This window comes from Fusarium oxysporum, chromosome 11 (genome assembly GCF_000149955.1).
Source record: "Fusarium oxysporum f. sp. lycopersici 4287 chromosome 11, whole genome shotgun sequence".
Classification (NCBI taxonomy): domain Eukaryota; kingdom Fungi; phylum Ascomycota; class Sordariomycetes; order Hypocreales; family Nectriaceae; genus Fusarium; species Fusarium oxysporum.
In genome coordinates, this window is record NC_030996.1 from 623,222 (window position 1) to 647,364 (window position 24,143).

The window sequence follows — 24,143 nt, forward strand, 5'->3', positions numbered from 1 at the left end:
TACCCTTTGCCCAGCTCAATTGCATGGGTAGTTAGCCGACTTAGGCTTTCCATTAGTAAAGGAGAACCAATTCGAAAAGGCCTCGGATGCTGTGCAGACCGGCAACATGACGACTCCTGGGGCTGTAACGTTGTACTCGGAGACTAGACCCATACCGTCAACTGTGTTGGAAGGATCAAGCATAGACCATCCGTTAGCATTCCCGTTACCGGCAAAGCTGTTGACGGCTCTGTTACCAGGTGTCAGTGCGTAATTCAACATAAACCTCAAGGTTTGGGGCATGGGTTCTGCTTACCCGTTCACGATATCTTCCTTGGTCAAACCACCAAAGGCTGTTTCTGATCCTGTCAGGTCATCGAGTCCTGGAAGGTTACTGAAAAAGTTATCGGTGCATCCGGGATTGAAGCTTCCATGGGACTCGTCGCAGGTTCGAGCTTCGCCTGTGCATCCGATCAAGTAGTACATCTTAGAATCGACGCAGACACCAGATGAATCGTAGCTCTTGGAGCTCATATGCTTCACATCATGCTTGTCTCCGCAGCCTTGCTCTGAATCGATGACACTAGAAGCGAGGTTAGTGAAAGGCCAGAATACCGCAGAGCGACAACGTACACTGGACCAAGTTCGGAAGATGACAGCTGCCAAGCGAGTGGAACCAGTTCCGCGAAGAGCGCCTTTGAGACAAGTGCTTGAATCGCGTCAATACCAAGATCTTGATGCTTCGTTTCGAGCATCTGGCCGTCCGTAATGGCCGTGAAGAGTAAATCTGTATTTTCCTTCGAACCGTTGAAAAGTTGCTCGTTCATCGAGACTATCTCAGCTTGCCATATTGTAACAATGGCTGTCAAAGAGTAATTCGTCAGTAAAGCATGAGGAGAAGAAGCACATGGACTACCTACCATTGAGCCTAGTCGAGATGGAGTTCTCGGCGCTAAGGGCGCTGTCACTGTAAGGCTTAAGTCAATTTGTCTTTGAAGTGCTGTTAGTAAATGAAATCACTTACTCTTTCAGGGTGTCTTTAGCAATAGTAATGCTGTTTGTTACCATTGGGTTCACCCAATCCTTGACAGTAGCCAATGTGTTGGGATTGGCTTTGAAGTAAGGCATGCCCTTGAGAGCTACATCTGGTTAGCCCATCATCATGCCACTCGTGTAATCTACCAGTACTAGCCTGAGTTCCACATCGGGGATACCGCAAGAGAAAATCCAAGACCAATGATGTCGAGAAGAAGCTTCACGGAGAAATCGCTTGACTTTATGGGCGCAAAGGTGCTAGAGACCTCTCCAACTTGAGCATTGATGTCGTTCTGAGCCCTGTCAAGTGCGTCCCAAAAGTTGAAGTGAACCTGTTGAGTGATCAGCTTAAGCTCTTATAGTGGTGACGACCAATGAAGTGTGCATACGCGGTAGATGGATTCCATGGAGTTGATGGCAAAGTAGGCTCCCGGACACGTGACGTCGTTGCATTGCACCACATTGGAGCCGCAGGGGTTGTCGTTCTCGATGGTACCGCAGTCGATACCCTCTGGGCCGTGGAAAAGGTTGCTGAACTATCAAAGAGTGTTAGTCATGTATCCCGGTTAGGTCGCGATGGAGACTACGAACCTGCTCTGTAAAGTTCAAGCCGCCAGGGAACGGGTTAGCATTCCACTGATCAACACCCCACGTCCAAGCCTGGTCTGCATACACAGAGTCCCAGCGAAACTTTGCATCTTTGGAAGCATCAGTAACTCCAGGGTTAGTACAGGTAACATGGGTGAAGTCATCGCCCGCCGCGTTGTTACTACCGTCACCACTGGCATGACAAGTACCGTAGCCACAAGCACTATGGTCCATACCAGGCCACTGATTGCAAATTGGGTCCACATTACCCTTTTTCAAGGGTAAGACTTGGTAATTGCCGTTGTAGATGTAGTTGGGACAGCCATCGCTAACGCACATTCCTCCGGTAGCAGTATAAATAACGTTGCCGCTCGGGTCCTTGACGGTGATCCGCTGAGCGCCGGTTTGAACCTCTCCAGCGCCATAGCCGTAGTTCATACCAGGATTCAGAGGGGCTGTGTGCTCGGTGCTTCCAGAAACCGTTACCTTGTACCCAGAGCCGTAGGAGGGATTGAGGATGATAGCGTAGTAGAGATACTTGACGTCATCATCCCAGCCATCGGGTTTGTTGTAGTAGGCATCGTTACCCTCGTATGGACATTTCACATCCGAAAGCTCGGTTCGATACCATGCAGCACCGACGAGAACATCCCCGTTCATTGGTGTCATCTGAGAAGCTGATTGACCAGTCTTGTAAGCATTAACGAAAGACGAGACAAGAGGTTGCCAGCCTGTATGATCCCAAGTCTCCTGGTTGGCATAGAAATATGGTTCAGTGTCGTTGTTCTGCTCAGTCCATAGGTTTCCGATATAGTGTGCCTCAGGACCATCGTTCCACGTCTGAAACTGAACATAGTCGGGCTGGGGATCCATGTTGAGGATGTTGATCATACGTTTTGGCAGGTTCAGGTCTCCTTGGCGATAAACGTGCGCGCCGTAAGCATTCTTGTACTGCAGTGGACTAAGGCCCATCATATACAGTTTGTCATGCTTATGGGCCCCGGATAGAACGGGAACATCGATTTGATACGTCTCCTGCATACTTGCCGCCGAAGCCTTTGCGTTCAGGCCAGGCAGACTCCCAACTGAAGATCCCGTCAACAATCGGGCCCCAGTATGACCACCATTCATCGGCTGGGTCATAGTATCCTTCAGTTTCGTCAAAGTCGGGCATGAAGAACATGTCGTTTGCGAGTCCTTTCTTCCAGTCAATCCAAGTATCGTTGTGGAAACCACCAGAAGAGAACGTGCTGATCAGAGGACGGCCTTTGACTTGATAGTAGGCCGAACTTCCTTTATAGGAGTCCCAGATCCACTGGTAGTCAGATGGTCCATGGCACTGAGACTGTCAGCCAACATCGACGGTAAGTCAGAAAAGTCGGTTCACATACCGACTTGGCGCCATGGTAGCAGGCATCACCAGAAGCGTAGACATCCATGGAGATGTAGAGCTTGAAACCGACGGACTCGGCATACGGAAAGAGGTAGCTGAGAGCCTGAGAGACATATTCACAAGTAGCGTCACCAATGTTCAATGCGAAGCCGTCTAGGCCCATAGACTTGGCATTGTCGATATCTTTATGCGCATGCTCCTGGGTCACAGTTCCGACCTGGTACGAGGCATAATCATTAGCAATAGAGCACGAAAGGTAGACGAATGGGAAAGGAACTGACCATGTAATGAGCAAGTACTGCTTTGGCACTGGCAACTCTGGCGAGAGTGCTAGAGATGGCCAACAACCTGACTAGTCCCTTCATCATGAACGCGATGAGAGCAAATTGAAATGCAGCTTTGGAGTGTCTATACAAAGCCACACATTGGCATCATACGGCATGTATTTATTTCCAATTGCTTTCTGTTGCCGTCTTCTCACATCTGAGGAAGTGCGATTTACTAGCAGAACGGGCCGAATGATGTTACTTCGAGAACATCGGAAATGACGGAGGCTGCTAAAGCCGATGCATGTGTTCCTGCAGGAGCTGTCATGATAATTCGCTATTGCCCAACGCGGCATTTCAAATAGACTCACCTGTATGCTTCACTGATTTAAGCTTTCGGTTAGGTATTCAAGAGGTTGCTCGGTGGGCGAAGGATTGCTCTACCCTCAGAATCGTATAGCTTCAAACGCTATGGTGCCATTGAAAGTGCCCACCACGGTTATCTCGGCATTCTAAGCGAGAAAGTCAACCTTTCGATATGTGACAGTTCGAATCCTTGAGATTGGATGAATCCTTCAATAGTCACCGATAGGGTAAAAAGGTTGTCCTACTATGATCCCCATCCAATAGGACGAGATATGAGAGATAGAAATTAGCTGTGGTAAGCAATGCCGAGATTCTAGGGTCACATAGCGACTAAAGCAAATACCACGATGCGTTGGCAGATCGCCGGAACTTAAACTTCCAATGATATAGTGCCTTTTTAGATTTAAGTCTATCTCCATAACAAGCGCTTGACGTAAAAGAAACGCAACATTATAACCAGCCTACACAGAACCAAAAACCACCCTATCAAGCCCGAAATCAGTTGTGTCTATTCCATCGTATGCACCTCGGGAATTGCGGTCCAGCGAGCACCATACCTACTCTTGCTGCGCCAATGGGGTCCAAACCAGTAGAGAACAAAGGGAAATGGAGTCATGACACCAGAGATTATGCCAAAGAGGCTGAAAGTCCAGGCTCCACCCAGGTTGGTAAGCATGTCGAGGATAAAGACTGGCACAATCCCTGCGCAGACCAATCGAAAGCATGCCGCAGTGGTGAGTGCAGAAAGAGTTCCAGCTGGCGGATATGCATCAAACAGATAGGAAATGAACGAGATGAGAACCATCGCATTGCCCCAGACATAGACCGCTGTGCCAGAAATTGGAGCAAGGTAGTGAATGCTGGGAGTTGCAGTAAACGCAACCCAGAACAGAGAACCAGCTACCAAGAACGCTCCGAACATGGCTGGGACAAGACGCTTCTCAATATCTTCCATGTTCCGCTTAGCTCGACTGGAGAGTAGAGCCTCAATCAAGGAGGAGGTAAGAAGTGCTAGTATCACTCCAACAATAGCGGAGACGAATGCCAGACCAGATTGTCTAACTCCAAAGCCATACGTGGCGCCCAATGCAGCCGGTACAGAAATGAACCACTGGAATACAACTGCAAAGTTAAGGCCAAGGTAGAGAGAGATCACGATGACGAGGGGTTCTGTGAAGAGCATTTTGACTGGTGTAAGAACGGTGATATGGGTCATTTCAGAAAATGTCACACCGCTTTGAGCGCATGGCAATCTGATGCCGCTCTTGTTGTAGCGAATGCGGGTTCGTAGGATCTCTCGGCCGTATGTTTCAGGCATGAAGGAGCCAAATGCAAGGGCTGCAGTGGCGAAGATGAGAGTGACCCATGAGAGCCAGGCGGGCCCTTTGGTTGCGAAGACAAAGCCGCCGATAATAGGGCCTGCAGTCACAAATGTCAGTTTTCTGTCTAGACTCAAGAGAAAACTCAGAACATACCGGCAGCAGCTCCAAGATAAGAAGCAAGAGTCAAGAAAGAATAATATGTAACCGTCTTGTTGGCAAGCCAAACATCAGCAAAAGTGCCTTCGATCAAGACAACGCAGGGACCACCAAAAAGTCCAGCCAGGAACCGAAAAGCCAACAATGTCGAAATGTTGGTTGCAAGACCGATCACGATCACACAGAGGCAGAAGAGCGGGAAGCTGGTGAAGTAGATGGGTCGTCGGCCGTGTCGCTCAGAGAGATGCGGAGTGTAGATGGGTGCGAAAAAGACGCCAAAGAATGGCATTGTAAAGCCGAGGACAGCCACGCGCTGTGAGACACCAAATGCCTCTGGGATGGCGCTGATGGCTGCTGTGTAAGTGGTTGTTCCGTACATGCTACTCAAGTCAATATCAATGGGCCATTCCATGGCATGGGTAACTTACATTACAAACACAAAAAAGAATGAACAAGCCGATACGTAGACCTTCTTGAGAATTGACCAACTCATGGGACTATCGGGATCAGTGGGTGACAGGTTATGTCCTGCAGATCCGGCATTAGTCCTGATACACGGCTCATGTTCATCGTCAGGTGTGTGTCGGCCGCCCACGTCTTCTGTATGTGCCGCTGCGTCGAAGGCCGACATATTGGGCGTTGGTTCAAAGCTTGTCATATTGGGAGTCATGTCATACGTTGCTGTATGATGTGCTGCGTCCATGTTGTTCGTATTGGAGATAGATGTTGGAAAGAATCTAATTGAATCGGACTGGGTTGAAGTATGAGAGTGGTGTTGTTTGATGGAATGAGAAAACAGATGCCAAGGTCAATCACTTAAATGCACCATTACCTCGGACCCCAATATTGATCCTCTCATCAATTCTTCCCGGAGAGATGCGCCAAAGCTTACATCGCCCTTTCGAGAGGCGGAGCGACGCCATCTTCATCAGCCTTTTGAGAAAAACAGAATGAAGTTGTCAAATGTCGATCACAGCCTGGGCTCAAACCGAATAAGAATTCATTTTCGCCAATGTTTTATCGAAGCTTTGGCCGCCAGCTAATCAGAATTACTGAATGCAGTAAAGCTGTTGACCTTGGTTCCCGCAGGGCTGAAAAGCTTAGCGCTGACAGTGAGGCTTGTTCTGATTGCTTGTTTCGAGTTTCATAATCAAGATTGCCTAATCGAGTAAACTGCTCAATAGTACAGGGGATCTTCAGCACCTGGAGGATCAACAAGTGAACGAAAAATCGTATTTGGCAAACATTCAGCGGATCATGACGAGTTTGATACTAATAATTGCCTTCTTGATCAAACAGAAATTGACTTCAAGCACAGCCGCGTGCAGCCCGGGCTTCTTTCGCGACTGATGGCTACCCGCTGTTGACGATGATCTACAGCGCCAAGTACCTGGAGTCACTCCACTCACTCCTAACCAGCTAGCGGGTCCTAGCACTCCAGTTGATGGACGCAAATATCACAATTAATTATCGAAGAAGGCCATTCACTCGAAGCTTGTGCAATTAGAGGCACATTTATATAATTTAATGCAGCGGGTATTAATGCTAACGCTACTGAATTGAAATAACTACATGTTATTTGTTGTATGCCCGTTAACATCCCCAAGTCCCAAGCTCCAACAAGTCATCATGCAAAGTAGGCGGAGAAAGCGAGCAGACTCAAGATAGCCACAACCACGGCGGGTTGACCAGTGGGACAACCCGATGCGCCGTTCATTTCATCCTTCTTCATATCCGTCTCGTCGGTCGAATTCATAGAGCCGCCATCAGATGTTAATTTTGCCTGACCAAAGTTGGCGGCAAACTTCTCACACCAGAGACCAACGTAAGAGAAGTCTTTCGCAGTATGGCCAGCATCAAGCTTAACCATGATATCCATCTTGGACGAGGTATCGCTGATGCGCTCTTTGTTGATACGGAAGCCGGATGAGAGGTCTTCAGTCTTGGATCCCCACCAGTAGAGAGCAGGTGCTGATGCGTCTTTGAGTTCGTAGTCGGTGATCTTGAGTTCAGTGTTGCTGACAACCTCAACTGTACCGCCGAGTCCAGCATCCAGCGAGGATAGGGCACCAGAGTCGCCCATCTTTGCGGCCATGGCAGCGGATGCAAAGAGAAGAGCGGCGAGCTTGAAAGCCATTGTGAAAAGAAGAGGTGTATTAAATTGAGGTTTGAGGTAAATGTTGACTTTGCAGAAAGGTTGCAGTAGATGGAGGTAGATTGTAATCCGAGTTTGATTGCTGATGAAGCTGGTTTCATTGCACTGTCTCAATCTTCTTATACTGCCGTACTGCTTCACCTCGATTCTATAAGAGGCAATTTAGATGATACAGCAAATAAACCCCAGAAACCATTATCCGCCTCGGAGTTTGAGGCTAAATGTTTCACAGCAGGGCTTTGCCTAATTTCACGTAAAATTAAGCTTGTTTCCATCCGCATTGCCCAAAAGGGAAATTCTGATTAGCAATGGTGGTCAACCCAGCCAGCGCCCGCACCTCCAAGCATAGCCTCGACGCCACGTCAGGGATAGCATCAGAACATTTGATCATTCAACAATGTTTCTCATTTACCGTGCTGAGATGTTAATTTCTCAGCCCCAGTTCTAGCATTTATTTTTTGGAATCCAGTCAGCCACAGGATTTGAACGGTAAGTTTGATCAATCATCAGTTGCAGCAGTACCTATGTACTGCCGCCATACTTTTAACAATATAGGCTTGTCTTTCAAGTATTTAGTGGTTGTCTTCTCCATATCCATTTGCAATATTGAATCATCACTTATTCCCCTTGTCTTACGCCTTTTGAGCATTCTTGCCATTCGAAAATGACTGATCCTGTGATCATCGATCGCTACACTGCTGCAAGAGTTTACTTTGGCAGCGTTGTTGGCTTAATATCCTTGGAATCTCTCACTCCCTTCAGTATCTACACCTTCCAAAGATACAACAAGTGTGAGAGCTTTATTTCTCCATGCTTATGCTTTGCTAATTCATCCAGGTCGACGACAGGATCGAAATGTGTTGCACTGGAGTATTACTGTCTGGCTTCACAAACTACACAGCTTCCCGCTTTCTCTCCCATGCTTAGACTGGCACGTTACCGATGTTGCTCGCTTCACAACTTTTCTCGCCCTTAACTTGGTCTTCAGCGTACAGTCCAACGAGTTCACGGCCGATTATACCCTGTACGGCTGGCTAGCAATTGCCAATGCTGGTCTCGCACTGCTGATGGCATCCCGAAACAATCTGTTCGCATCCCTTCTGCGTATTCCCAACCCAGTCCTCCTTCAGTACCATCGCTGGATTGGCCTTGCAACAGTTGCTCATGCAACAGCCCATGTATCGTTCAATATCCAGCATTACATCGAGACAAAACAGGTCACCACCAGCTTCGGAAACCATCGGATCCAGGTGGGTTTGATGGCCTGGATCGCTCTCGTCATGCTCTTCCTTACGGCCCTGCCAATCGTGCGACGCCGCTTTTTCGAGGTCTTCTACTACACTCACGCTCTGTTCTTCATTTTCGTCGTCGGGGCTTTGATCCATGCCTCGCATGGGCCGGAATTTATGCTTCCAGGGCTTTTGCTCTGGGGCATAGATCGAGCAATCCGATTGGCGTACAATTTTCGCAACATCCAAGTGCAGAGTGTTGAGGCATTTGAAGGTAACGTAACAAAGTTCAAGGTCAAGGGTCTGAGGACTCGTACTCCTGGGCAGGTTGTCTGGCTTCAAATCCCAAGGGTGTCCTTTGTGAACTGGCATCCATTCACTGTCGCCAGTGCACCGAATGATCCCGAGAAGACTGCGACAATCGCCGTCCGAGGTCTTGGGGGCTTCACTGAAGCTGTACAGTATGCTGACTGCAACAGCGATGTTAATCAGCATGGGTGTGCTTCCTTGGACTCGAACAGCATTATGGCTCATCCGCTCAAGATGAGTCTTGATGGCCCATACGGTGTTGGTTCAGTATCCTGGGGCTTGCTGCCGGTGACGGTCCTCATCGCCGGTGGCATTGGAATTACGCCAGGTATCAGCATTGCGTCTCATATCATCAGAAAAGCAGCTATTAATGTAGGTAGTCATTCTATGTCTCACATTCATCTTCTCTGGGTCGTCAGAGATGCTCAGCATATCCAGTGGTTCGCAGATGAACTTACTGAACTTGTTAAGGAATGTGCAAATCCAGATTCGCCAGCAACGCTAGACATATCTATCTTTGTCACTGGTGGAGCGCACAGCGCGGTTCACATGAGCGAGCCATCTCACGAAATGCAGGGCATGAGCTCTCCGCAACCTTGGTCTATCCATTTGGGGCGACCAGATCTAAAGCAGTGGTTCGGGCAGCTCAAGTCTAAGCGTCTTGGTATGGATACAGCCGTGAACTTGTGTGGACCAAGAAAACTTCTCAAGCAAGCTAGAGCGGCTGCATGTGATGTTTCTGACAGAGAAGGAATTTTCTTTTTACAGGAGGAAGTGTTTGAGCTATAGACTGTCGTTCATGTTCTCTGTTTACCTAAATGCTCAATTGATCACTGCACCCAAATGATTAAAGCTCTTCTTAGGCAATTCTCATCATAAAGTCATCAATTCTCATCCTAAACTTATGGAAAATATGGTCTAAACTGGAGCCATTCTTCCAGCCGTACTGTACTCACTGAGGTTTGCGACGCGACCAATCAGATCACATCTAGTAAGGCCCACTTCTTTATCTTATCTCATTCCTTTTTTCCTACGCCTGAAGTGGTAGGTACGAGACAAACCGACCGCCGAAGCCTCAACACCAACGCCACACGGAATCCGCCAGCAAAAGCATATCACGATGGTTACAGAAATGGCAAAAAAAACATTCGGAAGGCGATGGGATTGCTCCCGCCAGGGCTTGAACCTGAGACCTTCGCATTACCGGATACTCGGGATTGAAGTATTAGTACGACGCTCTAACCAACTGAGCTACGGAAGCCGTCCGAATGCGTTGGAAGCCGATCTTCTCATCCCGGCTGAGGATTCTCGAACAGAGCGAAGTGACCACCTTCTCAGTGGCTTCGTATATATTTAGGCTGCCTGAACTCGATCACAGGCTCTTTGTGGTAGTGTTGTGGCTATATTGGTGCAATTCTATCAGGTTCTCTGAGACTTACACGAAGACGGCACCATTCGAGTTCCGCAGATGGAGTCAAGGATATCCCAGCCTACATACAAAAAATTGGTTCAGCAAGCCTGTCAGCTCAGACACCTCGAGCATTTCCTCCTACTGCCCATCCAAAACCAAGAGGCTCTGGACAGCCACTCTTCCGAACCCATGTGCCCATAACTTCTCTCGTCCACGATGAAAAGGAAACTCCGCCGCAACCATGACACTTATATCCTCTGGCTGTAGGCCAGCCTTGACCAACAACTCGAGCACCGCCACGAGCGTTTCTCCAGTTGCGAGAACATCGTCGACTATAACCAATGAATCGCCTTTGCGAACTACATTGGCATCCACCTCAAATCTGCCCTTATCCGACGCGTTGAGTATGCGAGATGGGATGTACGACATACGTCTCTGAACAGAAACCGTGGGTAGGGGAAATTTATTACCCTTTGCGATGAGAACCAGAGGAATCTCTATTTCCATAGCCAACGGAGAGGCTAAGACGTAGCCACTGGTTTCGCTAGTGACTACAGCATCCACCTTTTTCCAGTCACCTGAGAAGTGACTCTTCAGGAGCGAGGTGCACAGCGCGAGTCCTCCCTTCTGTTGGGCGATATTCAGGACGTAGCGAAAATCGATGTCTTTTCCTGGAAAATTCGGCGCTGTTGGCACCATGCCAGCCAGATTCTGAAGCTCTTCACTCAAAAGGGAACAAGACTTCGGTTGGCAAATGACATGACAGTTTCATCTCCATTCTCTTCGTTGTCAAAGTTGAAGTTTAGTAAGTAAATGCCGTCCGCATACATGTACTCTTCGCAGTATGTTGTTTCGAATTTACTATCGTCTCCCCATCTTCGCAAGTTTCGCGTGGCCTCGCCCGCCTGGACCGGACGTCGATCAGCCTAGCATCATGAATAAGGTGTGATAACGTTGCAACAGAAGCCATCTCTGTCAGACCAGTGATGAACAGCACATCCGAGGCATTTCCTTTCAAGACTTCAAGAAAGTGGTTCTCTGCCACAAAAGGATCTTTCTTCAGTTGGTTCTTGTAGAAATCATTGATAGGCTTCCGGTGTTGCTCTTTGTAGGGACGATCAGGATCAGCGTCTGTTGCGGCTGCGTATTTTCTCTTGGTAACCTCGCTGATGCTAACCACCCGACTACTGTATCCGTGTACTTTGAAGACGGCAGACCAGATATTAGCACAGTAGTCCTTCCCAGCACCGTGCTCGCTGGTGACAAGAATGACGAGCTTCTATGGCAGGCCGATGAGTATTAGAGGGCAAGTGTAAGCGAGGATGTTCTTTGGGTCCAATTCTTTCTTGAGCTTGACCAGTCGTCGGCGATTGGGACCAAAAGCTTTGGTTCCCAAATTACTATCTCGGGGATCAGGTCCAAGATCTGCACCATAGACCCCTTTGCTCATTGGCAGGAGCTCATTGACAACCCGGTATACCCAGTGAATAACAGCATCAGAAATACGTGTTCCATCATATTCTCTGGGCCAAACACCAGTAACGACGCAAGCAAAATCCCAGTCTATGCACCAAAAGCAGTATCTTCGGGAGCGGTATTTCTGACGGCTTTGCCACCATGCGCAAGGTGGAAATAGCAGTAGGGCGTAGGACCATCCTTCGTGGCAGGTATCAAGACCTTGATGGCACCTGTGTTGGCCATGTCCTTGAGAAAAACACATCGTTTGAAGGCAGAGGTCTTGCCGCCCCCGTGTCCTCCATGCATCTTGGATATGTACATCTCCTTGTCGAATAGCTCAATAGCGTCCACAGTCTCCAGAAGCAGTCCTTTAGAGCTGTCGTGTGAGACACTCTCCAAGGAACATAAGAAAGTGGTCATTCCACAACGCATCTGTCCACCTTCGCAGTCTGACGATATACCGTGAGGATACTGGCTGGATACATCGCGACTCACATTTGCCAGTGTCTCTCAGTGCGTAATTACGGTCAACCAAACGGCCATAACGCCGGAGAACGTTTGAGATGTGTAAGACTTGAAAGTAACGCTGATGACAATACCGAAGTTTGTTCCGGCTCCCTTCAAGGCCCACAATAGTTCCTCATCATGTTCGTGGCGAATGGCATTCGGTGGTCGATGTTGTGTTCAGGAACGTGACCGATGCAGAGAACTTGGCCGCTGATCGCATCAACCATGACGGCACCGACGATAGCGTCGCAGGCGAGACCATAGTGTCTGGCCAGATGGCCAATACCGCCTTGGAGCCAAAACCCTGCACCAACACTCGGTCGAGAGCCTAAGGTCACTGTCACACCTGCAGGCATGGTTTCTTTTATGATGTCCCCCGCCTTACGTCCAGCTTCGGCGACGACCCAACAGTCTGTGTCTGCATTTTGAGGTGTGTTGACGACGTAGACTTTGTCGAAGGCACCCATCTCAACGGAAACAACATTAGGCCAAAGGCAATGATCACTGTGGCCACCGCCCAAGATCGCCAAGCTAGTTTTGTTTGCCAGTGCCCATCGAACACATGATTGAACCTGGCTGATGTCCAGCGGTCTGACGATAGCAGCAGGGCTGTTGTATAGCGCCTGTCGATTCTTGACTTTGTAGGGCCTGGGTACCAATGGTACAAGAGCGGTCAATTCAGGTAGCTTGGTGGCATGTCGGGTCATTGCTATCATGATTTCAGTTGAGCTGAGCATAAGATGACCTGGGCGATCGTCGTCGCGGCCCGCCAGTTCACGGCAGATTGTCCGCCACTTGGCCTGACGGATCTTATATAATTTTCCGTCCGTCAAACTGTATCTGGCGATGAAGCGAGCGGAACTGTCGATGGCTTCATCGTCGTCTTTGATGGCTATGGCGCGGGTTAGGGAAGGCCAGCGAACGGTGGCAGACCAGGTTGTCTAGAATGAGAGAACCGCCGCGGTGAGAGATGATGACCATACCGCCAAGTGGGTCTTTTGGCAGCATCGTGAGAGTATGTCTGATAATCTTTTCCTCTCGTTTCATTCCATATAAGCTATGGCAGAAGAGAATGACATCGTAATTCTGACCCTTGCAGCTCTCTGGTGTGAAGGGTGCCGGGCGAACGAGTAAATGTTTCAAAGAGGGAAGTGGTCTCTCGTCCTCCATAGGAGATAGCCATCTTGTGAGACTTTGAGTGTATTGAAAAGAGGGCTCCAATGCGACGTATTTCGTGATCCTCTTCCTCAGAATGGCCGGCAGGTGCCCTAGAACATTTTCCGGGCCTGGGCCAATCTCCAAGACTGAGATCTCATCTCGTGCTGAGAGGGAGGCTATCAGTTCAGACAGTTGAGGAATAATGAAAGTCTTTTGGTACGTCTGCTCGCCGGAGGCCTGGGCAAAGAGGCTGAGACCATCGTCGTACTCTTCGTCGTTCAATGGTTTTCGGGGTGCTTCATCGCTAACCTTTTTGAGGGCTTTCTTGAGAGCGTTGAGAGTTGCCATCTCAAGAAAGTTTTGATGGTTTAGATGGAAGAGGGTTGAGTCTCGACTTCAACAGATTGCCAGATGATGATGGGAAGAAGTTCCCTTCTAGGCATTATGTATTTATCATAATGTTCAAAACGAATGTCACTTTATGCACAAATTGATGTCTCATGATGTTCTTTTATTTGTCTTCATTTATTGAGTCTGTTTTGGTAAACCAATCTCATTGACACTATGGCAAACGCAGGGAGTTTTCTGGTTGTGAATACAAAAATAAACAAGGCGCATTGTTACGTCTGAGTGAAGTGCCTGGCAGTATCCTTTGAGTAACAAGCAAACAGTAGGACACGTCCTTTGAGACAAAAACAAAAGGATGACAACGCAAAAAGATAACATGCACGAGTTTTCACTGAGTCACATGAATACAATCAACTACTTTGTGATAATAGGAAAATGTCAAAAAAAGAAAGCCTCGCAAACGCTCGCAATCGAATTTATATAGGAACAGCCCGATGCGGGGGTCGAACCCGCAACCTTGAGATCGCGTACTCGTAAGAGTCTCACGCTCTACCGATTGAGCTAACCGGGCGTGGCTCTTATTGGATGAGAGACGGTGAACTACTTCGGTTTGTGGAGGTTGCATAATCGTGTACGGAGTTATGCATACTTATGCAAGGTGGCCACTGCATAAGCTCTTGGAACACTACACAAGTCTGAGGCTTCACTGCAGGACCAAGAGTAGCTCAAGCTTGTGCCGAAATCAGAGTTTACGTGCGCAGTCAAACAGCATGAATGGCAATGTGACGCTCCAGGTAAAGGCGACATCTTTTGAAGGGCTGTTCTTTGTGAATGTTGGCTTGCTCACGGCACAGTACAAGACGTGAGTCTTGGAGCACTATGATAACAATGCGGGGGAGAAGTTGGGCAGGGCAATCATGACACGTACGCCATCTCTTGTCGCGCTCGCGTCGCGTCTCCAACGCCTTTGGTCTAGTGAGCTATTTTTAGCTTACTCGTTTGGTTGACATCAAAGCCAGGTAGAATAATCAAGTGTAGCGCATGAGTTGAGAAACTCACCAAACAGAGCTGTCACTCAGCAATCAAACTGATCAAAGAGTACCTACTTTGTTTGAGTTATACATGGCGCTATAAAAGTCATTTTTCTCATCAGGTACATCCCCTAACGGTTCCTGTTAGCGAACGATAAGCCAGGGTGTAGGTCAAAATACATCTCTAGGGTAGTGCAATGCGTTGGTCTTGCACTACGAAGAACGTCATTTCTATCCTTATCTTATCTTATCACGTTCTATCTTAGCATGCTTTTCTGCAATTGGCATTGCTGGTTTGTGACCTCCACTACGAGCTTTGGAGTCAAACCCATGCCTTCTTTGTTCCGATTTCGCGTCCTTTGATGACTTGTATCTACCAAAAACATATAATTGCTGTGACACACCGCTACCAGAAACCTCATCAGGAAGGCGTTTGTTCTTTCAACCCAGCAGGTCCTTGAGAAATTCCGTCACCAGTTCTTCTCTCCAAATAGTATAGTGCGTCTCCCCCGGATACTCCTTGTAGACCGCCTTTGGTAGCCTCCCTGCCATGTATCGTCCCATTTCTGGTGAAGTATTCTCGTCTGCAGACCCATACCACAATCTGATACCCTCGTAGTCGATGTCTTCCACGTTGAAACCCCAAGGTTCAGTGTTGAGCTTCATCTCCCGGCCATGGCCCACCCCTCCTTGGGCATAGACTTGTCTGAAAACCCTGATAGCAGACTGGAAGGTGTTTGGTTTCTCTAGAACTTCTCGATCTTTTGGTTCGAAAACCTTGATCTGTTCTCTCCAGACTGCCTCCATTTTGGTCGGGTCGGGATCTTGTGCTGCAGCGAGAAAGATGCCTTCCATGTACTTTACGAAGTCTTCGTTCTGGTCTTTCCATACCATAATGAGTTTCTGAATGAGCTCACTCTGACCAGCCTGACCAGCTTCCCAGGGCCCGACACCAGCGCATATACTGACCGTTAGAAGTTCCTCTTTAGGCAATGCTTGTGCGCATGCAAGAGTATAGCCAGTACCTCCACTCGTTCCAATAATGCGATAGTTGGGAAGCTCGAGATGCTGAATCAAAGCTCTCAGATCGGCTGGATAGTCCAAGACTCTACGATGCGGATAAAATGTGGATTTCCCAATACCCGGACGATCTGGGGCAATCCAGCGGACGCCAAGCCGTTTCGCGAGAGGGTCTTCGAACCCAGAGAGCGTGACTCCCGAATCCGGTGTTCCATGGATGTAAATTACTGGAGTTCCCGTAGGATCACCGAACTCATGATAGCCGAGACGCCTACCGTCGGGGAGGTCGATAACCTGGCCTACTGCTGTCGACATGGGCCTGCATCGCGTGGTCGATATTCTGGGTACCCACTTTGCGGTTGAGGGAACGGGTTTACTGACGACGCGCTTGATCGCGACCGAGAATAACTGGCAGGAATGTGTTCGCGATAAAAATGTATCCATCGCCTCGGTGTTGAAGAATCTGCGATCCGGCCAACTTGGGCGAGCTCATCCTTTTTATTGGACAGGATCGACACACGGCGGTAATGCTGACCCGACATATTTCGCGATTTATTATCGTGAGGCGTGCATTACCCATTCAAGTTTGCTTGACTTCCTGAGTGAGCAGTTATAGCCAATGCTAACTAGGTGTCGCCCAGCTCACGGGATCTCAATGTGGTGTTTTGAAAATATCGTCGTTTGAGTTCTGCTGATCACTTGACAACCGAACGGGATTCCGTGTCTGTGGATCTTGACGAGGTTGCAAGTGCTGATTACCGCCAAGACCGCAGCCTTCGAGGCTGAGTAAGTATGTTTCAGGAAATTACATAATGATATTCATTTTAGACTGAGGGTATTCACACTGATGGGTTGCCATCGCAGTCTCCTCATTGTCTCAGTGATGAAAGGATGCACTAAAATCTTATGCCTGGCAGCACTGTGATCCTTGCGATCTGGCGATTACTACGTATATGATGAAACAGTCGCCTACTGACTCAGCCTCTCGGGCTCCTCAATCTTTGATTTCATAATTGCGAATTCTGGCGTACAGACCCAAGGTTTTTGGCTATGGGTACCCTTTTCCGAGATGCGATAACGAGCCAGCTCATGCTTGGACTTACACCCAAATTGACAGACTGGCCCTGACTTGAATATTGCCAAGTGACAAGATCAGTGGTTGATGACTAAATGATCAGCTTTATGAGTCCTGCCTCTCCTCTTTCGTGCAAACCCGAGGTCCCGAATGTGGAACTACGATGCCCCAAGGATCAAACTTTGACCAACGTGCTCTCCAAGCCGGAAATCATGAACCTGCTGTAGTGTTCATGCTTTCGATAGAGAAATGACGGGACGAGATGTTTGGCTTGGTGGAGCGAGTAACAATGTGATGTGACCTTTGTGGGGGAGTGAGTTGCTTGAAGAATATATAATCTTGGAGCCCATCAAGACTTGAGCTATTGACAATCCACAAAGCTTTCGAGCCAATTTCAACATCTCCTACGACGCAGCCTCGCTCCTGCCCACAATGAAATTCCCAATCGCCAATTCGCTTGCCATCCTTGCTGCTGTCTCCAAGGTTTCAGCATGGGGCAGTAGGTCTTCGCCGTCCCTTATACTCTGCTCTCGCTAATCTCTCAGTAACCTTTTACAACAACGTTGATAATTGCGACGTGAACGATGAAACCGAGTATCAAATCCTTGAAGGCAACCAAGGAGACTGTTATACCTTCGGTTCAAGCATGCCCGGCGTAAGCTGCGGCCACTACATCCGAGGCGGTGTCGAGAACAAGGGCTGCTCCGGAATGTTCAAGGCTACATCGGTTTGGACGAAAGAAAACTCCAATTGCAAGTTATATGCATACATCGACTGCAGAGACTACGGTACCCAGAGGGAGAATGGAGAGTGTCTTAGCACAAGAGAGTTGCTTGTCTTCAACCCTGATGTTGATTCATGGGAATACATTGCGTCTTTTAGATGCGTAAGTCAAGTTCAAAGATTGGGGACAAATATCTTGCTGACATGACATCGCGATAACAGCAAAACACTGAGTAAGACGCTCAATGGAGGGATCTGTCCAGGCTTCCGGGACCAATCGAATAGTGACATCAGAATCGGTCATGATGTATCCTAGCATCAGCCAAGTTTACTGAACGGGCTTGAGAAAGTTGCAATAAAATGGAACCTGCGGCTCATCATGGACGAAAACAATGTACCAAGAAAGTGGATAACATGAAAATGATTTATAAAGCTAAAAGCGGATAGTAGAACTATCATACTGATCTGATACTCGATCTGAGTAACTTATAAGCCCCCAAAAGAACAGCCGAGAGTCAGTTCAAGCCATTTATCGAGCAGCAATATCCTTCTTCAAAACCTCAACATCGAAGTGCGAAAGCACAGTAGACAGCAAGTTGCTCTTGTCAGACGTTCCCATCTTCTCTAGATGCTTATCGCGACTTACGACACCCATGACAGCGTGCCAGTTGGAGATATTTACATCCATATAGGGAGGGAGTCCGACGAAGGGGTTCCCAGGCTCGGCCTTCTCCAGGATATCTCTGGCATGCTTCAGCTCAGGAACCAGAGTGATATTGGAGCCCATCCAGGAGTGAAGTCCATGGACGACACTCTCAAGGGCACCAACGACCCAAGCATGGTGGGGGCTTGAGGCTTCACCGGCGATAATGACATCGCCAGATGGCTGGATCACTCTGTTCCACATGGAGCTGAACTGCTGGGGCCTGAAGAACGCGAAAGCTCCGGCAGTGTTGGCATCCTCAGTCCAACTATAGGCGTGATGGTCGACATAGCTCTTTCTGATGAGCTTGTACAGATCCTGTTCACTAATCTGACTGTTTCTATGCAAGATAGCTAGATCACGGAGCAGAAGTTCTTTAAGCACTTGCTCATCAGCGACCTTCTGCTTATGGTCTTTGTTTGTCGACATGAGACATCCAAGGCGATCAGAGTCCTGCTGCCAAGTGTACGAGCACAGAAGAACAGCTGTCTTGGACTTGTCGTCGTAGATGTTGTAAGAAGGATAGACACAAGTTCGAAGTGCGAGGTCGGAGTGACCTAGACCTGCTTCACGAATGTTGAAATCCTTGAGATCGTGGATCCACCATGCATGGTCAAACTTGATGGCGACTTTGCAGGATTGACCATAGCCCAAAGAGCGGATGGCTTGCTTGACGGGATATCTTAGACCAGCTTGACGAGTGTCCATACGGCCAAGACATCCGAGCGTAGTAGTGGCCATGACGGCGTCGTATGAGCGAATCTCAAGCCTTTTCCCAGCCTCAATCCGGAGCTCCACTTTCATCTTGTCAAGGGCGCGAATAGCAGCGACTGGGTTGTGATAATTAGGTTTGCGAGCAATTCTCTCTTCCATCTTCTTGGCGAGCTGTTGAGCGCCGCCGAGCACACAGAACCACTTGGTGTCAGGGCTGAACTCAAAGTCAAGGGATTCAAGGACAGTCTCACTGTGAGCTTGGTCATACCAGTCCGTTCCTCTGCCAGGCTGTTAGCAACAACCCAGAATAGCTGTCATGGCGACTCACCCGTTGAAGGTCTCGAGCCACTCAATGGTATCATAGTTATACGGAGGGGGAGGGATGTCCTTGGGGAGTTTCACATTCGGGTTCGCACTGGATGGATCAGCTTTTGAGGGAAACAAGCAGCATCAGAAAGTACTCACGTGCCCAAGAATTGTCGAGTACTGTATGTATCGTATTCCATCATCATCTTCCAGCCTTTGTCACCGGGAGGAGTCTGCTCAGCATCTTCTTTCAGAGCCTGACGAAGTGGCTCAATGTTGGCCTTTACAACATCATCTGGCCCGACTTTGAGAAGCCTGAGAAATAGTTAGAGTTGATTTTGATACCTAACTAGTCATGATTCATGAGACAACTTACTTGGGGTCGATGCTTTTATCAGTATCAACTTGAAACGGGTCAACAGTGCCAGCAGATGTCTGAACACTCTGATAAGAAGCGCCCCAAATGGTGATGTCGTTATAGCACCAAGGGTTTGTGTTGGAAGGGCTAGGTGCCATGTAGTATGGAATGAGAGAACCATCCGGCGCGTTGGGGTTCGTCTTTAGGTCTGTCTTTTCCATGCCAAGCCTTCCAAAGAGCTCGAATGTGCTGACCAGCATAAGCTATCAAGTGGCATCTAGCAGAAGGGACTGGCTTACCGCTTCATAACTGGGTTGTCGGGAAATCGCATTGCGCCAACATCATAGTAGTCATGAGTATCGCGTTGACCGCCGAAATTGTAAGTGAACAGGCGACCTCCAACTCGATCTGGCCCAGCCGCCTCGTGGATATCATACTCAAAAGCGAGAGGGATTGAACCCTTCTTCAGTTCACTATTAAGATAGTCCAAGACCATACCCGTGAACAAGCCAGCTGCTCCAGCACCAATGACACCGATCTTGATGACCCGAGGCTTTTGAGCTCCATGATCATGGGGAGCAGAGGACTTTTGAGGAGCAGGGGCACGAGGGAGCTCAGAGGCCTTGGGAATAAGAGGAAGAGAACCTAACTCGGATTTATCATTGCTGTGTTCGAGAATGGCGTTCCAATCCTGTCGAATGGCTCTGTTGATATGCTGGCGAGCCCATTGGTTTCTGATGGACAAGTCTGAGTTCAGATCAAGGACAGACATGATGATAATTGCAGACTATAAGATTTTTTTTGAGGTAATAGTTTGAAGGAAGTCTGCACTGAAAACATGAAAAGAACTATGGAGGCCTGAGGAACCTGAGATATATAGCATGACCAGGAGGAGGGAATTGTGATTCAAACCCCATTTCAATCTCTATGCATCAACCCGCCTCCATTCCTGGAACCTCAGCTGTCCACGCAATGATGTCTACGGATGTGTCTACAAATGGGGAGATTTTAATGACACAGAATCACCTACAGGGTGCAACCATCACATGCTGTGCCGTATTCAGCTTGACGCAGAAAAGCAATACTGCAACGCTGACAACAGCACAAGAAGACAACCAGTACGTGATCCTCCAATAACTTTTGAGCGGTCGGAAATTTTTAGTAGAAACGGAACCTAATTTCTAAGCCACAGCTCCGTAGTTCAGTGCAATACATCCCATAGAGTTCTAGTCTGACTGCTTTCTTTAGCTGAAGTCCCGTCCGGGGTCAGGAATGTGACAGCCGGCCCGTGTTGGAGCAACGGGAGAAATGGAAAAGGCGGGGGTGGCACAAGCCACAAACCATTTAAAGACACTAATGGGACAGGTAAACGACGATCACTGATGGGAATGTAACTTGGACTTGAAATTCTCAGTCGTGGATAACTTCGGTGGCGCCCGGGCAGGACGTTTACCCCTCGTGCTCGAGCTAAGGCCGTGGATGTGTCTGGCCTCATTTTGTATCGTGCAGATTTGAAAGTACAGGCTAAGAGGTATGAGCTGGCATGCTATCTTGTATTCTCAGCGACGAAGTAAGTGCGCATGAAATGAGGGCTACTAGTGGGCTCTGCTTGTGCCACGTGCATAATAAATGCAAACTTATGGACTTACTCGTGCTACTAGGTCAAGATGAAGATAACTTGTGAAGAAATTGGATGTTGTATCAGAGCTCGAGTTTAAACTCGCTATATGTTGGGCCAAAAAGCCGCAGCGCGCCCACAGCAAAGCTACATATCCTTCAATGACAGTCCCAGCTACCTGGATCATAACACTATCTAGTGAGATACAAGAACTTGAGACAGCTTGTGACGGATGGTTGGTGCCAAAGTTCCAACTGTCACGTGAGGCCACGAAAGACCATTGAAGTCAAGGGAAACATTCTGTGAATACTGAATCTGGATGTACTCAATGTTGACTGTCTTGGGAGCCGGAACGTCAATGTCGACCAAGAACCTGGGAACGGCATCACGTGGACCGTGAGAAGCAGGAGAAACAGTCTTCTTGTCTGCGCTTTGGCAAGCAGGAAGGTTGATCTGGGTTCGAACTCTGGAGAGCCAGTACTGAGCTGTAACTGTGACGGCGTTCGCGTTGCCGCTTCGGGCTTGGACTGAGGCAGAGGTGGCACCAGCGTCAGCACCGATGAGGAAACCAATGTTACTGGTTCCGCCGCCGAGGTTGGGGTTTTGAGCCTGTGAAGATACTTCAAAGGTTGTGTTCTCAATGATGTTCTTTCCGACGTTGGCGTTGCGGAGCACAGTGTTGGGGTCAGTCAAGATAGCCTGCGTGATGGTACCGGCATTGTCGAAGCTTGAAAGATCCTGAGGAAGACGGTGAGTGTTGTTATTGGTGAGAGTCTGACTTCTGAACGGAATCTTCTGAGTGCCGCCAACAACAGTTGGGGTGATGTCAACTGGCGAGAAGACAGGTGCGCCCTTCGCAGTGATGGTAGCCGTGAAAGACTGGGCGTTGATAGAGGTTCCGTGAGGAATAGAAGCCATGCGGGACAGAGAAGCTGCAAGAACAGGCATCTGCTCACTGGCGGGAACGTGCATCCACAGACCAGGCTCAAAGTGAATGACGGGCTGCTTCTTGGGTGGCTTCACCATCTCGGTGATATCAGCAATTGTCTGGGTGTATGGCACACCGTTGAGCATGATATCAGCCTGAGTATCAAGACCACGGTTAGGAACATCATCAAGACGTCCCTTAGCGAAGGCTAGGGACTCAGATGTAAGGTTGAGCTGAAGGATGTTGTCATTGGGATCCTCAGATGGAGGAAGAATAGGAAGAGGTGTAGGAGTAGTTGTTCTTTTTCTCAATTAGTGTACACTTCCACTGGTCTTCCAAGTGTTTTACTGACCCATTGGGGCGGAAAATGGTATTGAAGCCGAATCCGCTGTATGTTCCAAAGAAGTGTGCCAGAACATCAAGCTGGGACATGGCAACATCACCACCTGCGGGGTCAACACTGGGGAAGCCATTGATGGGGACCAGGTTATCTTGGTCCTCTGGCTGAATGGGGTCAAGAACGGTAGGACCGAACTTGAAGTCGTCACCCAAATCCATGGGGACAACGGGAGCAGTAGGGAGCACCATTGTGTTGGTATTGGTGATGTTGCAATAGATTTGTGTTGACAGAGACTGCGGGAGTTGAAAGGGTATTCTCGATGGCCTTGATTATATATATCTTCTATACGTATTATGAGCTTTGGTCATTATCAGCCCTAACAGAGTGGCTTCCCTCCATCCACGAGCGGCTGAGATTGAAGGGGTCTAAAGCTTACTCCTTGCTGACCAGTAACAAGCCATACATTATAATCCAAAAGAACTTCAGTATGATTGGCTCTCAATCATCCTTTGTTCAAATAGCAAACACGGCAACGCCATCACATGGGATAAACTCAAACCTATCAATCCGTCTCTTGACGGACGTCGCATTCCTCGTCCTTCATTTCCAAGTACCGGGCCGTACCTAGCCTTCGAAACCCATCCGAAAAGCCAGCCATGGGCACTAAAACATTTTAGCTGCAAACCCCAATCTTACCACCTTGAATGGAATGCGCGTGGTCTAGACCGGGATGTGCGGCAGCCCTAAACCTCAACAAATGCACACTTTGCGAAAAGCTGAACTCTGTGGCTCAAGCTATCGATCAGCCATCACCAAAATACGGTGTTTTTAGACCGTTTGTTCTCCCTTACGAAAGCCACTTGGAGCGGCACAGTTCTGTCGTGCGTGAGCAACGTTTAGTGTGAATAGCTTGTTACTGCATTTGGCGAACCATCGTATTTAGAAGCCGCTTATTACAGAGTAGTTGAACGTTATTCTTCAAAAGAGCAATCCCTCGAACTTTAATTGCATTTCCAAGGGATAGTCGAAGAATCTGCCCTTTACCGTTAATGTCTCACCTTTCTTTTGGCCACTCAATCACCATATCAACGCCATGTTTTTGTTTCCCCTCCTCTCATTCAGCCTCCTGCAGTGCATGCTGACTACCGTGCTGCAAACGGTACTGGACGCGCGTAATATTCTCGCGATCTCCGTCCCGCTGTCACAACCTTGGCGTCAATAGTGCGACTGAGCTTATGTCTCATGCAAGCCGTCACTTCCGCAAACAGTCTCGAAGTGTCTGTTTCCCCCGCACTTGCGCAGAGCTATCCGTAAAATGTCGGAAGTCGGACCTCGTGGTAGGTTGAAACATGCCTAGAAAGTGGCTGGCTGAATACGGTTCTGCTATGAAAGGCTATTGCTGATTGGTTGAGAAAGGTGTTTGTACTACCACCCAATCTTACACGCATGTGCAGTACAGTAAGTCTTACGTGTACCTAGGTCAAATTACAGTCAGAATTCACATGATTCTCACGCTACAAGTGCCGGTGTCTCACAGTCCCACTCTAGTGAAAGATGGAAACCAGGTTAGAGGATTCACTTGTAACATCAGTTCAATAGCTCCATTGGTTGCCTATTTAGAAATGATCCCTGGTGTCAAGCTCAGCC

General features: G+C 48.5%; 11 protein-coding genes and 2 non-coding genes across 13 annotated transcripts; 3 read left to right on the top strand and 10 right to left on the bottom strand.

The window, feature by feature from the left end:
• Window positions 1-15: 15 nt before the first annotated feature.
• Window positions 16-3,363, bottom strand: FOXG_20086 (uncharacterized protein; the record flags this gene model as incomplete). Its single annotated transcript, XM_018400368.1, has 11 exons — window positions 16-229; window positions 296-562; window positions 613-841; window positions 900-946; window positions 1,004-1,118; window positions 1,214-1,346; window positions 1,404-1,550; window positions 1,606-2,563; window positions 2,646-2,941; window positions 2,994-3,212; window positions 3,277-3,363. The coding sequence occupies 11 exons, from the start codon at window positions 3,361-3,363 to the stop codon at window positions 16-18; spliced, it is 2,712 nt and encodes a 903-aa protein (XP_018246941.1).
• A 772-nt stretch (window positions 3,364-4,135) lies between these two features.
• FOXG_09599 (uncharacterized protein) lies at window positions 4,136-5,808 on the bottom strand (the record flags this gene model as incomplete). Its single annotated transcript, XM_018388812.1, has 3 exons — window positions 4,136-5,046; window positions 5,103-5,485; window positions 5,534-5,808. 3 exons carry the CDS (start codon window positions 5,806-5,808, stop codon window positions 4,136-4,138), a joined length of 1,569 nt encoding a protein of 522 aa, XP_018246942.1.
• A 782-nt stretch (window positions 5,809-6,590) lies between these two features.
• Window positions 6,591-7,392, bottom strand: FOXG_09600 (uncharacterized protein). The gene has a single exon (XM_018388813.1). It carries the CDS (start codon window positions 7,240-7,242, stop codon window positions 6,733-6,735), a length of 510 nt encoding a protein of 169 aa, XP_018246943.1. The 5' UTR covers window positions 7,243-7,392; the 3' UTR covers window positions 6,591-6,732.
• Window positions 7,393-7,924: 532 nt separating this feature from the next.
• FOXG_09601 (uncharacterized protein) lies at window positions 7,925-9,587 on the top strand (the record flags this gene model as incomplete). Its single annotated transcript, XM_018388814.1, has 2 exons — window positions 7,925-8,051; window positions 8,098-9,587. 2 exons carry the CDS (start codon window positions 7,925-7,927, stop codon window positions 9,585-9,587), a joined length of 1,617 nt encoding a protein of 538 aa, XP_018246944.1.
• A 376-nt stretch (window positions 9,588-9,963) lies between these two features.
• On the bottom strand, window positions 9,964-10,059 carry FOXG_20087. The gene has a single exon. It is a non-coding gene; the product is annotated as a tRNA-Ile (tRNA).
• Window positions 10,060-10,347: 288 nt separating this feature from the next.
• On the bottom strand, window positions 10,348-10,908 carry FOXG_20088 (uncharacterized protein; the record flags this gene model as incomplete). The annotated part of the gene is made up of 1 exon (XM_018400369.1): window positions 10,348-10,908. The coding sequence occupies one exon, from the start codon at window positions 10,906-10,908 to the stop codon at window positions 10,348-10,350; it is 561 nt and encodes a 186-aa protein (XP_018246945.1).
• Window positions 10,909-10,934: 26 nt separating this feature from the next.
• FOXG_20089 (uncharacterized protein) lies at window positions 10,935-13,680 on the bottom strand (the record flags this gene model as incomplete). The annotated part of the gene is made up of 6 exons (XM_018400370.1): window positions 10,935-11,114; window positions 11,171-11,488; window positions 11,567-11,772; window positions 11,826-12,116; window positions 12,299-13,066; window positions 13,098-13,680. The coding sequence occupies 6 exons, from the start codon at window positions 13,678-13,680 to the stop codon at window positions 10,935-10,937; spliced, it is 2,346 nt and encodes a 781-aa protein (XP_018246946.1).
• A 488-nt stretch (window positions 13,681-14,168) lies between these two features.
• FOXG_20090 lies at window positions 14,169-14,251 on the bottom strand. Its single transcript has one exon. It is a non-coding gene; the product is annotated as a tRNA-Lys (tRNA).
• A 788-nt stretch (window positions 14,252-15,039) lies between these two features.
• On the bottom strand, window positions 15,040-15,965 carry FOXG_09604 (uncharacterized protein). The gene is made up of 2 exons (XM_018388815.1): window positions 15,681-15,965; window positions 15,040-15,592 (listed from the first exon to the last, which is right to left on the bottom strand). The coding sequence occupies exon 2, from the start codon at window positions 15,564-15,566 to the stop codon at window positions 15,153-15,155; it is 414 nt and encodes a 137-aa protein (XP_018246947.1). The 5' UTR covers window positions 15,567-15,592; window positions 15,681-15,965; the 3' UTR covers window positions 15,040-15,152.
• A 936-nt stretch (window positions 15,966-16,901) lies between these two features.
• Window positions 16,902-17,033, top strand: FOXG_20091 (uncharacterized protein; the record flags this gene model as incomplete). The annotated part of the gene is made up of 1 exon (XM_018400371.1): window positions 16,902-17,033. The coding sequence occupies one exon, from the start codon at window positions 16,902-16,904 to the stop codon at window positions 17,031-17,033; it is 132 nt and encodes a 43-aa protein (XP_018246948.1).
• Window positions 17,034-17,238: 205 nt separating this feature from the next.
• FOXG_09605 (uncharacterized protein) lies at window positions 17,239-17,766 on the top strand (the record flags this gene model as incomplete). The annotated part of the gene is made up of 3 exons (XM_018388816.1): window positions 17,239-17,305; window positions 17,352-17,692; window positions 17,752-17,766. The coding sequence occupies 3 exons, from the start codon at window positions 17,239-17,241 to the stop codon at window positions 17,764-17,766; spliced, it is 423 nt and encodes a 140-aa protein (XP_018246949.1).
• A 171-nt stretch (window positions 17,767-17,937) lies between these two features.
• Window positions 17,938-20,422, bottom strand: FOXG_09606 (uncharacterized protein). The gene is made up of 5 exons (XM_018388817.1): window positions 19,910-20,422; window positions 19,629-19,859; window positions 19,412-19,567; window positions 19,275-19,361; window positions 17,938-19,226 (listed from the first exon to the last, which is right to left on the bottom strand). The coding sequence occupies exons 1-5, from the start codon at window positions 20,380-20,382 to the stop codon at window positions 18,059-18,061; spliced, it is 2,115 nt and encodes a 704-aa protein (XP_018246950.1). The 5' UTR covers window positions 20,383-20,422; the 3' UTR covers window positions 17,938-18,058.
• An 830-nt stretch (window positions 20,423-21,252) lies between these two features.
• Window positions 21,253-22,926, bottom strand: FOXG_09607 (uncharacterized protein). The gene is made up of 2 exons (XM_018388818.1): window positions 22,509-22,926; window positions 21,253-22,456 (listed from the first exon to the last, which is right to left on the bottom strand). Exons 1-2 carry the CDS (start codon window positions 22,742-22,744, stop codon window positions 21,424-21,426), a joined length of 1,269 nt encoding a protein of 422 aa, XP_018246951.1. The 5' UTR covers window positions 22,745-22,926; the 3' UTR covers window positions 21,253-21,423.
• Between the last annotated feature and the right edge of the window lie 1,217 nt (window positions 22,927-24,143).

What these genes read in the sequence shown, in the direction of transcription:
- FOXG_09600 (XM_018388813.1), bottom strand. Translation starts at nt 7,242, where the DNA reads ATGGCTTTCAAGCTCGCCGCTCTTCTCTTTGCATCCGCTGCCATGGCC.
- FOXG_09604 (XM_018388815.1), bottom strand. Translation starts at nt 15,566, where the DNA reads ATGGAAGGCATCTTTCTCGCTGCAGCACAAGATCCCGACCCGACCAAA.
- FOXG_09606 (XM_018388817.1), bottom strand. Translation starts at nt 20,382, where the DNA reads ATGTCTGTCCTTGATCTGAACTCAGACTTGTCCATCAGAAACCAATGG. An exon ending in ACTCGACAATTCTTGGGCAC is followed by an intron (nt 19,362 to 19,411) that starts GTGAGTACTTTC and finishes TGATCCATCCAG; the next exon opens with TGCGAACCCGAATGTGAAAC. An exon ending in TGGCTCGAGACCTTCAACGG is followed by an intron (nt 19,227 to 19,274) that starts GTGAGTCGCCAT and finishes ACAGCCTGGCAG; the next exon opens with AGGAACGGACTGGTATGACC.
- FOXG_09607 (XM_018388818.1), bottom strand. Translation starts at nt 22,744, where the DNA reads ATGGTGCTCCCTACTGCTCCCGTTGTCCCCATGGATTTGGGTGACGAC. An exon ending in ACCATTTTCCGCCCCAATGG is followed by an intron (nt 22,457 to 22,508) that starts GTCAGTAAAACA and finishes ATTGAGAAAAAG; the next exon opens with AACAACTACTCCTACACCTC.